Source organism: Cariama cristata, unplaced genomic scaffold, assembly GCF_000690535.1.
Source record: "Cariama cristata isolate BGI_N322 unplaced genomic scaffold, ASM69053v1 scaffold15978, whole genome shotgun sequence".
NCBI classification, from domain to species: Eukaryota; Metazoa; Chordata; class Aves; order Cariamiformes; family Cariamidae; genus Cariama; species Cariama cristata.
The window spans coordinates 1-13,981 of NW_009631827.1; the positions used below are offsets into that span (position 1 = coordinate 1).

Sequence of the window (13,981 nt, forward strand, 5' to 3'; positions counted from 1 at the left end):
CCCTGGTCCTGCTGGCCACACTATTCCTGATACAAACCAGGATGCTCTTGGCCTTTTGGCCACCTGGGCACACTGCCGGCTCATATTCAGCCAGCTGTTGACCAACACCTCCAGGTCCTTTTCTGCCGAGCAGCTTTCCGGCCACTCTTCCCAAGCCCGAAGCATTGCATGGGGTTGTTGTGAGCCAAGTGCAGGACCCGAAGTTAGCTTTTTGTTAGCAAATGAGGGAAAAAGCAACCGAGCTCCAGTTGACAGGGTGTTGCACACAAGCCTGCGCTATGTGAAGCACATGAGGTGACTTTGCAGCCTCTTGAGAAGCGTCTTGTTCTGAGGACACAGAGCAGGGACATGGGAACAGTTTTGGGCCATAGAGCTAGGCTGGTTGTCCTGCTCTGCTTGAACTAGGCAGGCACTCGTGCTGTCCTCAGGAAAGTTCACCAGTTCCCCAGCAGCAGGCTTGCCCGATTGCTCTTGGGCACACAGGCTATCATTTGACAACAGACATTAAAACATTAATCTGGTTTTGTAAGGGTTTTAAACCCAGAGGTCCTTACAGCAAGATGTGACCAAAACTCCTGTACCATGAAACCATGGGATGCAGTGTCTCTGCACTACTACCCGTGCTAAGGGCTGCTTAGTCCTGGGGCATAGCGTGCATGCAATTCAGTAAATTAGCTTAGTATGACTCCAGTGCAACACAAGCAAAAAACCGAAGTTACAGGGAGCAGCCCTGGCAAGCACATTGCTAAGACATCTAAATGATTCCTTGTGCAGCCAGCACAGGTCTGGCAGACACAGTGCTGAGCTAGAGCTAATAAAACCTGGCGAACCCAAGCTGTGCCTGCATCTGCGGTGCAATTAATCTGTGACACGAACAATCTGCCTGCAGATAACTGTAAGCTGACTATGTGTACAAATTTAACAACTCACATTAATTAATACTTACAGCTAGATTGAAAAAAATATCACTAATATTTGGCAACAAATAGCAAATATCATTACAACTCACAAGCATGAAGTTCATGCATCAATAATTATGAGACAGATAGCAAAGTCATGATACTGTACATGTGCATTTTGATTTTGTAATTTAATTTTGATGTCCCTATTATTATCATCTCTTATGATAGACAATTAACATAAATTATGTTACCATAGCACACAGAAGTCCCACTCACAGGCACTATTGCCTTGACTGATACACAAATAGAGAACAAAAGGTAACACCACGAAGTGTTTTGTCTATGAGACAAAAGATGATAGAGTATGAAGAGATTATGAGAATGGTCAACATGCCAAGAAGAGATCTTTGCATACGAGCTGTCAGTATTTATAAACATCACAGTAAAACAGCCCAATAGGGAGGGAAGGCTTTACACGATGATGAGAGTGCTTTTTATTTGGAAATTAGTTATAGTTTCTGTACCGTATTGCTAGTGTTCCTCCTGCCCACATCAGTTCAAACCAAGAACAATTGTGTCCTGACAACAACAATTTCTGCTTCTCCTGTAGCTCTGAAGTCTGCAATCCACAGCCTCTAGGCAATTTCTAGTCTCGCCTTTTTTGAGAAAAGTGTCATCTTCTGGCAAAAAAAGGCAGAAAGTTCAAACAATCTCCTATAATCAACCCCAACTATTAGGCAAATGTAGAACTTAGTTGAGGTTTATCCCTGTGCCTGACATTCCCAGCTGGTGCCTTTTTAAGACCGTCTCTAGTCTTTGCTGAAAGCTTGCAACTTGCCAAAAAGTTATGAGCCCTGGCAGTGTTTCAGGTACGTTAGATGTCAAGTCCCGGAGCGCAGCCCCCTCCTAGGAGCACCACTGGCTATGTTGGCCTGAATCCAAGGTCCGCTGCTCTGCTGGTAAGACCTGTTGTGAAGAAACCTGGAAGCGAGGCCCTCCCTCTCCTTCCCCTTGGGCACTGCTTTTAAGCTGAGGCTGTACCGCTGGCCCTGGCCTGTGCAACATCACAGCTGGGCAGCAGCTACATCTAGACCTGGTCTCGATCCTGACTCTAATCCTGACTCGGATCTGCTGGCTGGATTTCCTGGCTTGGTCTCGGATCTGCCTCATCACTACGGACTTGCTGTGTGATCACCGGGCTATGTCTGATCCTGATCACTGCCTCTGGCCCGGATCATGAACCAAATGTGCTGCTCCACATCCTGCTGCTTCTTGGTGATGTGTCTGCTCCTACCTGCCTTGATACCGTGCTCCACCAGGCGTCATCTTCCCTTGCAGAGCAGCTGGCCCTCGCTGCCCCCTGACATTGCCACACTAAACCCACTACCACACTGCCACACCTAAAAATTTAATCACAAGGAGCTATTGACGTGCAGAACTGTGCTGACTGTCCACAGAAAAAGAAGCATAAGCCATGTGAAGTAGCAGAGACACACAGATTCATCTCTCTCAGTTCAGCTACCTATCACAGCCATGCAGCTGCTCCACACACTTTTGTTTCACATTGAATTAATTCCTACACGTCAAGGTTGTGTAAAGATTTGTAAAGCCAATGCGCCCGGCCATAAGGATAGCTCTGACTTGGGGGAAGTCTTTGCAGAATGCAGAACCAGGATGAAATTTCCTTGCATGAGGCTCATTAGGACTACTGTGGCACTTTAGCTATTCTTGGCTGCTAGACTGGCTCTGAAGGCTGTAGAGAGCCAAGCATACAGATGGTCAACATGCATATATTATAATTATTACTAGGCTGCAAGGCCTATACATGAACTAGAATCCTGTTGAGTTAGGTTCAATGCATGTTGTGTATAAACAGAATACAGATGCACAAACATCTAAATATAAGACAGGAGATGACAGACACACACAGATGGAGGAGAGCCATTTTGGGTAGTACGATAGACAGTGGTCGGAGTACAGCAGGAAACTTAGATTATCAGATTTCATCAGAACAAGAGATAGTCGTTAGGGAGGGTTTGAAGAAGAAAGATGATGAACTTCTGTGGCCATTTAGGAGACCTGGGACAAAAGTGAAGGAAACAATGAAAGCAAATAAGAGGACAACGAAAGAAAATAAGATGCTTTTCTGAAAATTCAGCAAGTGGCTATAAAATATTGATGTGTTCAGCTGATGAGACACAAGGCCCAACTACTTGGTACAACACATAGATGATGACATGTGGGAAAGGGATAGGCCGTGAAAGCTTGCAGTTAATAAAAGACACTTGCCAAGACCAAAGAAAATAATGTTCTGAGAGTTAGGGTGAAAGATGAAAACACAGAGAAGTGGTGTGGATGGATAGGAAGGACCATATAATACATAGCTGATCCAGAGAGACTCTTAAAGACTCAGACTTTAATAGGTGATTTATGTGATAATTTTAGCTGAACCCGTGTCTGCTTTGAAAAAAAGGGATCGTCTTACTGGGTTTATACTGGCTAGATGCCCAATAAAGAAACTAATTTATCTTTCATTTCTGACCTAAGAAAGTAACTGCTATTTGACTATTCCAAAATTACACAGTCTAGCAAGATTAAGCATCAAGCAAGTGATTACCATCATCTGATGTAATGAAATAACTCAAAAACCAGCAGATACCTGTGAAAGAACCAAATTGCTGAATTCAGGCATGCATTCACTGTGACGAGAAAACGGCAGTGAAGAATGTAGGAAGGGATGGACATCAAAGGCATGTATGCATTAATAGAGTGAGAGTGGTGCCATTTCCACCTTTTGCTGCTTATGCAAGTAGTAAATTGGTTTTGTTGCATTGTTTGTCACTGTGGTCATCCATTGCTGCTTCCTCTTCAGTTTACTCCTTTCTGTCCTCAACCCTACCGTTCACTCACCCAAACTACCCAAACTGCTCTTCTGCACCTCACCCAGTCACTCTCCTCTGTCCCAAGATCCAAGATCTCCCAATAGAGAAAAGTCTTTCCTGCCTAACTTATTTTTCCAAAAACATCTTCTTGGCCTTGCCTGCTTCCTTACCTCAAAGACTCCCCCTCGATTGCCCCAAGTACTTCTAACACCTAGTTGTTTCCCACTGCCACCATGCCAGCGTGGTTCCTAACTCCCCATGCATCCTCAGTTTCCTCTTACTCTCTTTCTGTTGTTGGTGACTTCTCCAAATTTTTCAAAGATAATTTCTGGAATCTTGACACATCTTCTGCTTAGTACTGTAGCAAACAATGCAGTGACTCACTATCTTATTGCACTGCAAAACTTTAAATGTCTATCTTTAAGAATACGTAGAGTGTCTCGTAAGGTATTCAAAATTTAAGAGCTGGCATGATTGACTTTCTTAAGAAACAATAGTTGTTTTGATTGCATTTAGAAATGTCATAAGATGCCAGAATACATTGTCCTACAATGTACATTTGTGTGTTTTAGTTATCTTCACAATGGTAGAAACAATAATCAAAATGCAAAAAGAGAGCACAAATAATTTGATAGATTGTTTTACAAGTGTTTTGTGGTAACTCTAATGGAAGTCTGTGCTGTTTAATGAGCTGCTTTCTTTTTCTGTTTTTCCCTTTGATGTTTACAGCTGTCTCCAAAAGTATATTTTCGAGTACAGAAAGCAATATGCAATAGTGCTAAGATCCTGATGACCATACACCAAGAACAAGAATGGAAGTAAATTTATTCAGCAATTCTACTGTTGTAAACACTTCATCCATCAACCATAAGCAGTTAGAAGGGCATAGCCTCTGGGAAGTCATTACTATTGCCACTGTAACTGCAATTGTAAGCTTAATAACCATAGTGGGAAATGTTCTTGTAATGATATCCTTCAAGGTTAACAGTCAGCTCAAAACTGTCAACAATTATTACTTGCTCAGCCTTGCCTGTGCAGATCTCATCATTGGAATATTTTCTATGAACCTTTATACGTCCTATATACTCATAGGCCATTGGTCTCTTGGAAGCCTTGCCTGTGACCTGTGGCTAGCACTGGACTATGTAGCTAGCAACGCCTCAGTAATGAACCTCCTAGTCATCAGTTTTGACAGATATTTTTCCATCACAAGGCCTTTAACTTACAGGGCCAAACGCACACCCAAAAGAGCTGGCATCATGATTGGTCTGGCTTGGCTGATTTCCTTCGTGTTGTGGGCACCCGTAATCTTGTGCTGGCAGTATTTTGTGGGTGAACGAACAGTACCACCTGAAGAGTGCCAGATACAGTTTTTATATGAGCCTATTATCACCTTTGGTACTGCAATTGCTGCTTTTTACATCCCAGTGTCCGTGATGACCATTCTGTATTGCCGCATCTATAAAGAGACAGAGAAACGTACTAAGGACCTTGCTGAACTGCAGGGTTCGGAGTCTGTGGCAGAGTTTGAGATGATAAAGCCTCAGAAAGCTCTCCTGAAGTCTTGCTTCAGTTGCAGGCAACAAAACTTAGGCAAAAGAGAGAGGTGTCAGGCTTCCTGGTCTTCATCTAGTCGAAGTACATCAGCTACAATGAAAGCCTCTCAGGCAGCAGGTACTTGTAATGACTGGGCTAAGGCTGACCAGTTAACCACCTGCAGCAGCTACGCATCTTCAGAAGAGGAGGATAAACTGCCTGCTGATTCAGTTTTCCAAGTAACTTACGAAAGTCCATCTAAAGGTAAGGCAGAAGAGTTTAATGAGAGTACGGATGTTGCTGTCAAAGACGAACCTGAAGAAAATGATTTTGAGAACCAGACATACTTTTTGTCTCCTGCCAAAGGCCATGTACAAAAAAGTACAAAATGTGTGGCCTATAAATTCCGGTTGGTGGTTAAGGCTGATGGCACCCAGGAAGCCAACAATGGTTGCCGTAAAGTAAAAATAACTCCTTGTTCTGCTGCTCTGTCAAAGGAGCCTTCCATCAAAAGCATGGATCCAAATATAAATAACCAAATCACCAAAAGGAAACGGATGGTTCTTATAAAGGAACGCAAAGCAGCACAGACTTTAAGTGCCATTCTTTTGGCTTTTATCATCACATGGACTCCCTACAACATCATGGTTTTGATCTCCACATTCTGCTCTGACTGCATTCCCCTGACACTGTGGCACCTTGGATATTGGCTATGCTATGTGAACAGCACTGTTAACCCCATTTGTTATGCCCTCTGTAACAAAACTTTCAGAAAAACTTTTAAGATGCTGCTTTTCTGCCAGTGGAAAAAGAAAAAAGTGGAAGAGAAACTATACTGGCAGGGCAATACCAAACTGCCATAATTGCTCTTATATAAGGAATAAGGGGGGAAATAGAAATTGACATAATGGAGTAAATTGACTGTAATTCTGTCTTTCCAAAGCTGTTGCTTTATATATCTAGGGGTTAAAAAAATCCTTCAGAAAAGTAAAATTTTGCATGAAAGTAGTGTGCTTCAGATAAAGAAGTCAGTGGCTGCCGTGAGCAACATAGGGTGTTTTTGATTATGCAGTAGATCTGCATTAAAGTTGTTATGTTTGGGGTCTTCTGACCTTTCTTTCAGCCTGAGAATATGTAAAGTAAATTATAAACTACTAGAAATTAGAGTGGGATGGTTATCCAGTCATCAGGTCACATCATCCAGTCTATCTCCCTGTAGTGCAGAACTGTTTCTTCCTATAGTTCCTTTCTAGTGTATTGGCTATTTAGTTTTCAGTGTACCAAGCAATGGAGCTCGTACTACTTTTGTTTTGAGACTTTTCCATTGGCTGTTCGAATGAAACAAGGACTATTTAAAGGGGGAAATGCTGTCATCCCCAATACTAAATGGTTAGGGAGATTCATAATACTCAAAATGAACACACATATTATAGGAGAATGTAATACTGATTAAGGATGACTTTTGTGGCGACATAGAAAGGGCTCATAGTGGAGGAAATAGATAATGTATTTTTTATATGAAGAAGCCAGTCCCAATCTCAGTTCCATCATGCAAGTCACTGTCATCTGTAAAAAATGGTGATGGTTAGCAGATACCTCCGAGTTTCTCCATTTCCCAGTGCCTCTGAAGGAAATTTTAAAATTTTATGTGATGGTGACAATGGTACAATTCAGAACAGACTGTAAGCATAACGGACATAGTCTGTCTATTTTACAACACCGGGAAAGTCTTTTTTTGCAACCTCCTTTGTTGCACTTCCCCTTGCCCCAAAAGTTTCCATTACTGATGGAATTATGTAGAACAAGAGAAAAATGTGTATCGATGCCTTGTGCATTTACCTATATATTATGAACTTATTATGAACAGTGACAGAATTGGCATCTCTGAAAGAAGAAAGTTTTTTTAAAGTAATTTTTGAATATTTGTATAAAACTGTTAAAGATATTTTGCACTTTCATAGCACTTTTTATCTTTAAATAGCTTTACAAATAGTAGTCAACATCAGGTGTTTGGAAACATAAGTTATCTCCAGTCACTATCTTTTGGTCCAGAAGAACCATATCTGCTACAGTACTGGGGGCTGTGGCTTCTGGGACTGGGCTGTACTGGCCTAGTTACAATGAGCTGAGACTCTGGCCACTAGCTGAGGTTTGCCAGGGCTTTGGGTTGTGGTGAGGACCCTTCTGTGGCAGGGTTGAATGTCCGATGTCTATGTTAGATTGGCAGGAGTCCTGCAGCATTGACTGAGTGAGTGCTTAAGCGAGGGGCTGGCTTCAGCAGAAGGCCATTGGAACGGAGCTGGTGACCTGGCTCCTTGTGGTGGGAACAAACATGAAGCCTCAGAAAAGGCCACAAGAAAACAAAGTTAATGGCGACAGGAGTCATAAGGAATGAAGTCCTAAAGTAAACAAATGATTATGAATAAATGAGGAAGATCACCATGTACACAAAGTTCAGGTTCAGTTCTAGCCTTTCTATCAAAATTCGAGGTGAGATGCTCTGGAATATTAGTTTGGGCCAATCTTCATGTTATAACTACTATACACTTTAGTGGGACATTGCAGTGATAACAAGACCCAATTGCACATTTCAGGGATCGTATTAGTCATCCTGAATGAACCGTTGGTCTCAGTGAAGTTGTTAGTTTAATTTATTAAAATATCATAGCATCAAAATGTTTCCTTACAGATAAATAATTCCTCCATATCAACAACCACAATACAAGTAATTAATATTTTTTATCCCTAGTCTCCAGAGGGGGAAATTGTGTCAGTGAAAGATTAGCAGTGTAGTAATGTAAAAATATGTTCTCTAAATTCACATGATTGATTTTGTAACACACCATACTGTGCCTATTATTTTTTGTGCATTAGCCTATGATTGCTTATTAAAGGAAAGTATGGGTCTTTATAAAGACCCTTTCATTGGCTTTTCCTGTGTACTGTAACTAGGTACAAGTTGGTTATTATAGTGGGTTTATTTTATGTTACGTTGGATCAGACATTCAGTAAAGTGTGTTTGATTTTTAACAAATGAATCTGTCCCTCTGTGGCACAAGCTGTAGTTCAAGGCAAAATTTATGAGGTAGTAACAGTTCCTGCTAGCTGCAGTGTTGTTGCTGAAGTAAAGCATTGGCTTCTACTGAAATTAAATGGGATATTTTTGTTGGTTTTGGCTTCTGTTGAACAAGAGTGTTCTGTAAATGTTTATGGACTCTGTGCTCAGTAAATGTATTAGAATACACGGTGATGGATGCAACAAACGTTGGTTCAATGTAATTGTGAAATATGTGCTCAAATTATGCTGCTAGCACTTCACCATGTAAATACCTAGAATTATATAAAGAGGTGTGTGTTGCTTTATTGTTATGTAGGATGTTTATTGTTAAAAAAAATCCAAAACACAAAAAGAAAAACGTTATCCTCATCAGAGTATCAGCTAATACTTAATTATATTTTGGTTTTTAACTATATTTTGTACCTTTAGAAAGTGTTGTGGGACTTTTACTGTGTAGAACAATCTTGTTATTTGTATTTCTGTCCTTTTAATGAACCTTTTACTGATCCTATAATTGATTATGGTCATGGTCACGAACTGGTGAAAAGACCTTTTTTTCTAAAATTACATTTTATTTATACATAATTACATACACATACATATATATAGATATGTATGTATGTATTATCAATATAGATGAATAAATATACATCCCTAACTAAGCTTGTCAGAGACCCAGAACACTTGAATATTTCTGAATATTGAATTTTCCCACAATCTGGGAGTATCGTTTTTGTCTCTCCCTTTTCATACATACCAGCCTCCCTGTATATTCCAGATCCCCATAAATTATCAGGTAACATTCATTTTCTGTAAATATAATTTGTGTTTGTAGATAAATAGTTGGCAGCATTCCCAGAATTTTTAAATGGGTATAGACCACCTAGTTACAGTTGTGCACTTTCTGTGACTACTTAGCAGGGAGTGAAGAGCTTTACAAAGGACAGAAAGTCAAGATAGAGCATAAACGCATGGGTTTCCTTTATGGAAAAAACCCCGTTGAACTGAGGAAGGATGAAATCAAAAGGGTTATAGAGAAAATACTGTAAGAACCTGTAAAATATGATAGAGCATATTTTGCCATTAATTGCATAATTCAATTGCTAATCATGCTTATCCTAGTCAGCTATGCATGTCAATTAGTAACTGCTATTAACTGTTGAAAGTTATTTTTATATGCAGATTTTTTCTTCCTCATCTGTATTGTACCCATGATGAGACCCACACTGGGATCTATGGACTTGAGGAGTCTAGATCCAGAGATAGTGATGCACTTCAAGGCAAAATCCTTAATTACACTTCCTTATCACCCTTTAGATATTGTTCCAGTTTTAAACCTGGGTCTCATGAAAAGTCCCCATCTCTAATGAAATTATTCTGATAATTTGATGTCCCACATAGGGCTTTTCTCAGAAACCTGTGACATTACCTCCTTGTCATATTTGATAGATGACCTGAACATGTCAAACTAATTTAACTGATAAATCTTAATGCAAATGCAGCTAAGGATAGTCACATACCTGAAGGAATAAAAATGTCACTGGGATGTGGTAAGTATGTTAAATTAAAAGTCATTACCACAATTAAAGAATCCCATATCGATTTGGAAGATGCTGCTTTCTCGTAGAATGCAGTACTTATGAAACTGGATACCCAGTCTGAAACTGAGTTGAATACCTGTGGACTTTTTTCAGATTCTGGATTTTGAATAGAATTTTGTAAGATGCTTCTTTACTTGTGGTAGGAAACACAGTTTCTGAATCACCCTTCATAGTTTGGGATTCCCAAAATCTTCATACTGAAGGAGAATTTTTGTGTGCTTCTTTTTCAAAGTTACTCTGTAATTTTTGGGGGTCATATGTACTTCTGCCTTCTCTGGATTATTTGCTCTTGGAAAACAAACAAACAAGTTGAATGGTGTAACTTTCCTCTGAAATTAATTTTCTTTGCTTTCTATAGAGATAGAAATAATATGAAGGAATCACTTGGGCATAGTGAGAAACCTATTTCCTCAGGTGTACATAACAATTGAGCTGCAGTTACCATTTTGCTGTGACCTGCACATCTAGGTACCCCTTTGTTGGAAATAACTCTGCCCGAAAACCTCCGTACTGCTTACTCCTTTTTGATATTACAGAAGGTGTTTTTTTTAAAAAAAAAAAAAAAAAGCCCAACACCCCACATTCGTTACTTTTATGAGCTGCAGGCCATTACAGGTCAGAACTTCCCTCTGAAAGGCTCCCCCACAGTGTTTGCCTTGGAGACTCCAAGGGCTCTGCCAGCTCCTGAAATGCTCCTGCAGCTGCTGGGTAGTCAGTGGCTTCTCCATTTTGAAATGCCTGTCCAAACCTGAACTGCAAAAATGGATACTGTGTCTTTCCACTTAAATACTTGCCTTTCCTTCTCCCAAATCAGAGAGAGGCCATTTATTTCTTATGTGGTCATCTCAAATCTCCATTGTGGCCTTTTGTACCCACTAAGAAGTTTTCTTCCACATACAGTTGGCAGCTGAGTGTAATAAACCCTTAAACTTTGATCATTCAAATAAACGTCGTTTATGATTTTATTAATAGTTACCCCATATCTATACCTAGTTAAAAAAAAAAAAAAAAGAAAAATTGATAGCGTTGTGTTGTAAATCTACAGATAATCTAAGACTATTGGTGGTTTCAGAAAGGGATGGTGTTGCATTTGTTTTTTCCATCTTGGTAAATGTATTTCTTCTGGTTTAATAGGCACTGCTAGGCCTATCAGATTAGGAACTTCAGTTTTCATTATACACAGTAAAACTGCTGCCTTTTACTCAATACTTATGCCATTAGCCACTAAATGTCATTAGTTTCTTCATGTATCTGCTGATATATCAAAGAAGTCAGTCTTCCTCAAACAACTAGGCCTTTAAAATCCTTCAAAATTTTTCTTCTCCACAAGTACTTCTCCAAACCTTGGTCACTGATGGCTCCTATTTCACTAGACCTTTGATGTTGGGGATTTTTACTGGAATTCCTGGATTCCTGGATAACAATGCCAAGATAGAAACTGGAATATCTTTTACTCCCTACCTAAGGCAGCCATCTAGACGTCGTGGAGGTCAGACAGTTGTTTTTACTGTATGCCGTACATAAGGGCTGTACAGTTCATCAGATACCTATAGGAGGAAGAGTGGAGACAGGGTACGGTGGAGGATACCAGCTGTGGAGTGTAGCTTGATTCAGCTCTGTAGCCCACCACTCTGCCTGGGTCCTGACACCTTCTGAAACGCAGAAGACTTGAGAGTGATTAAAGGACTCTCTGTTTTGTTAATTAGCCCAGGCAGGTAATGTTCCTAATTTATTGATGCACAGTATTCAATGCTTGGTCCTACAACCACTTTGTCATACTTTTAAACCTATGGTTATCACATAAAAAAAAAGTTTATCTGAAGTCTGGAAATTCATTGTTTAGTTACACATATGAAAATCAGAAACAAAAGCAAGCACTTTCTCATATGAAAGTTGAATGATTTTTAAAGACAAATAATAATAAATCAGTGTTTTTACTGTAAAGAGGTCATCAGGCTGTCTTATTTTGTTGGTTGATACTTTTTTAGGAAGAATTTTTCCTTCTGCTAAATTCTGAGTTGGTTAATGTGATATTGTATGTGAGAATGTGCTTACCTTTCCTGCAGTTGAGGAAACAGTATAGGGAGAAATACAAAGTAGCAAAAAGGTGAAGAAACCTATTTTTCTGCTATTGTTAGGAGATTGCATGTTTAAAGTAGAACATGCCTCCCATTTAGGGGTGCTCAGAGCTGGAAGTCAGCCATATACCTATTGTTCTAGGCCTTGTCATGCTTCCTCTTTTTGGAAAGATATTTATTTGACCACATAAATTCTTTCAATCAGATATTCTTGGGACGACCCACCTCCTTTCTTCAAGTCTGTGCAGGAGGTAGTATAATCAGGAAAGGCTAAGAGAGAGAGAGGGTAGGAGAAATGTGATAAGGAAAAGAAAATACAGAATAGAAACCCCTGTGTTTCAGACTGCAATTTTACTTTTTCAGTGTGGATGGCCAGCTGCTCTCAGCATCTTTCTAGGTATCTGGTGATTAAGGTTCAGTGATGGAGAAAAAAAATCTGTTCAGTTAAGACAGCCTTTTGCTAAGGAATTACAAAGTAGAATTTATTCCACTTTTTAAAGCTCCATGTCATGCTCTTTAAGAGGTCTAGAAAGAAGTGCTGGTGGGTGTATTGGAATATTCTTACTTATTTTGATCCACTGCTTAGTCCCAAATCCAGCTCCAGTAGTCATTTCCAGCCATGCTTTGTTTAGAAGTGTGGAACGTACCTCAGTTCATTTGTTTGAACTGGATTAATCTTTCTGTCTTGTTTTTGCTTGGAGACTTGTTACGAGTTATTATTACATTTTAATCTAACATCCATACTGGAATTCAATGTCAGCATATGTTTGTAGGGCTTCAGTTAATACTAGAGAGTGCCTCCGAAACTGGGCAGTTGGATTTGGGCTGGTGGTGCCCGAGTCATTCACACAGCTTATTTGCACACTCCTTTCCTACAAAACAGGCCAAGGGTGGGCTGCAGAGCAGGTTACTTGCCTCTGAGGATCAGGTGCAGCCTGCTGGCTTTCAGTTGTGCGCTTCCACGTCAAGATTATTCAAAACACATTTCTAGAAGGTGTGTGAGAATATGGCTATAGGGCCAGGAATTTGAGTAAAAGCTATGGGAGACTGGCAGCACTCAGGTGATTTTCTTGTATCCTCATTACAACTTTGGAGCTGTCCTGATAGAGTTACAGCAGAACCCACATTAAATTGACTCAATTTAAATAAACTCAATTCAGCTACTATCCATTTCTTCCCCTATCACACTTCTGTCTTTGAACACAATTTCAGGAGAGAAAAAAAATCAGATGCTGCAAAATAGACATGTATGCTATATTGGCCTCACCCAGGTAACATATCTGTATCTCTTTCTGAAGATGTTGCAGTGCATTGTAAAAAATAAAAATTGCTCTCTTGGCTTTTCCACTTCCCAATTAATCTATTTTCTTAAATAATCCTGGCAGTCTTGGTCTTCTCAAAACACAATTTTTTTTCTGAGAAGTAATTTTCATGGAAATTATGAGATTCCATTTTTAAACTAAATAGCAGGAGTTTGCCAGTATCTGTTGGTTGAGTTTCTGTAATTGAAATATCTAAGAAAACATACAAGATGTTTTAATTATTATCCTGACATTTGGTGTAATGCAACAATGAAAACTCTTCAGTTGTCACTCAGCTATTCCAATGATATGGAAATGTGTGAAGTAACCCAAACAGCTGCTAAAGAAAACAAGGTCTTCAAGGTTATCAAAACTGAAATCCTTTTATTATTTTAAAACAGATGAATTTATAATTAAATTTAAAGATTCTCTCTTTATTTTATAATCAGAAAAAAGGCACTGCTTAAATAATGTCAATGTTGAGTGCCAAAACAACTGAAGCTAGCAAATGTGAAATAAAGCCAATACTCTCTTCTTTTCTCACAGTGGTATTAAAAAAAGAGCTGAACACATCATGGAACAGGGAGAAGCAACAGTCAAAACATGGTAAATGAAGTACAGTA

General features: G+C 39.6%; 1 protein-coding gene across 1 annotated transcript; it reads left to right on the forward strand.

The window, feature by feature from the left end:
• The first annotated feature begins 4,596 nt into the window (after positions 1–4,596).
• Positions 4,597–6,183, forward strand: CHRM5 (cholinergic receptor, muscarinic 5). Its single transcript, XM_009706135.1, has one exon. It carries the CDS (start codon positions 4,597–4,599, stop codon positions 6,181–6,183), a length of 1,587 nt encoding a protein of 528 aa, XP_009704437.1.
• The last annotated feature ends 7,798 nt before the right edge of the window (positions 6,184–13,981 follow it).

Excerpts from the sequence above, each read along its gene's own strand:
- CHRM5 (XM_009706135.1), top strand. The coding sequence starts at position 4,597 with ATGGAAGTAAATTTATTCAGCAATTCTACTGTTGTAAACACTTCATCC.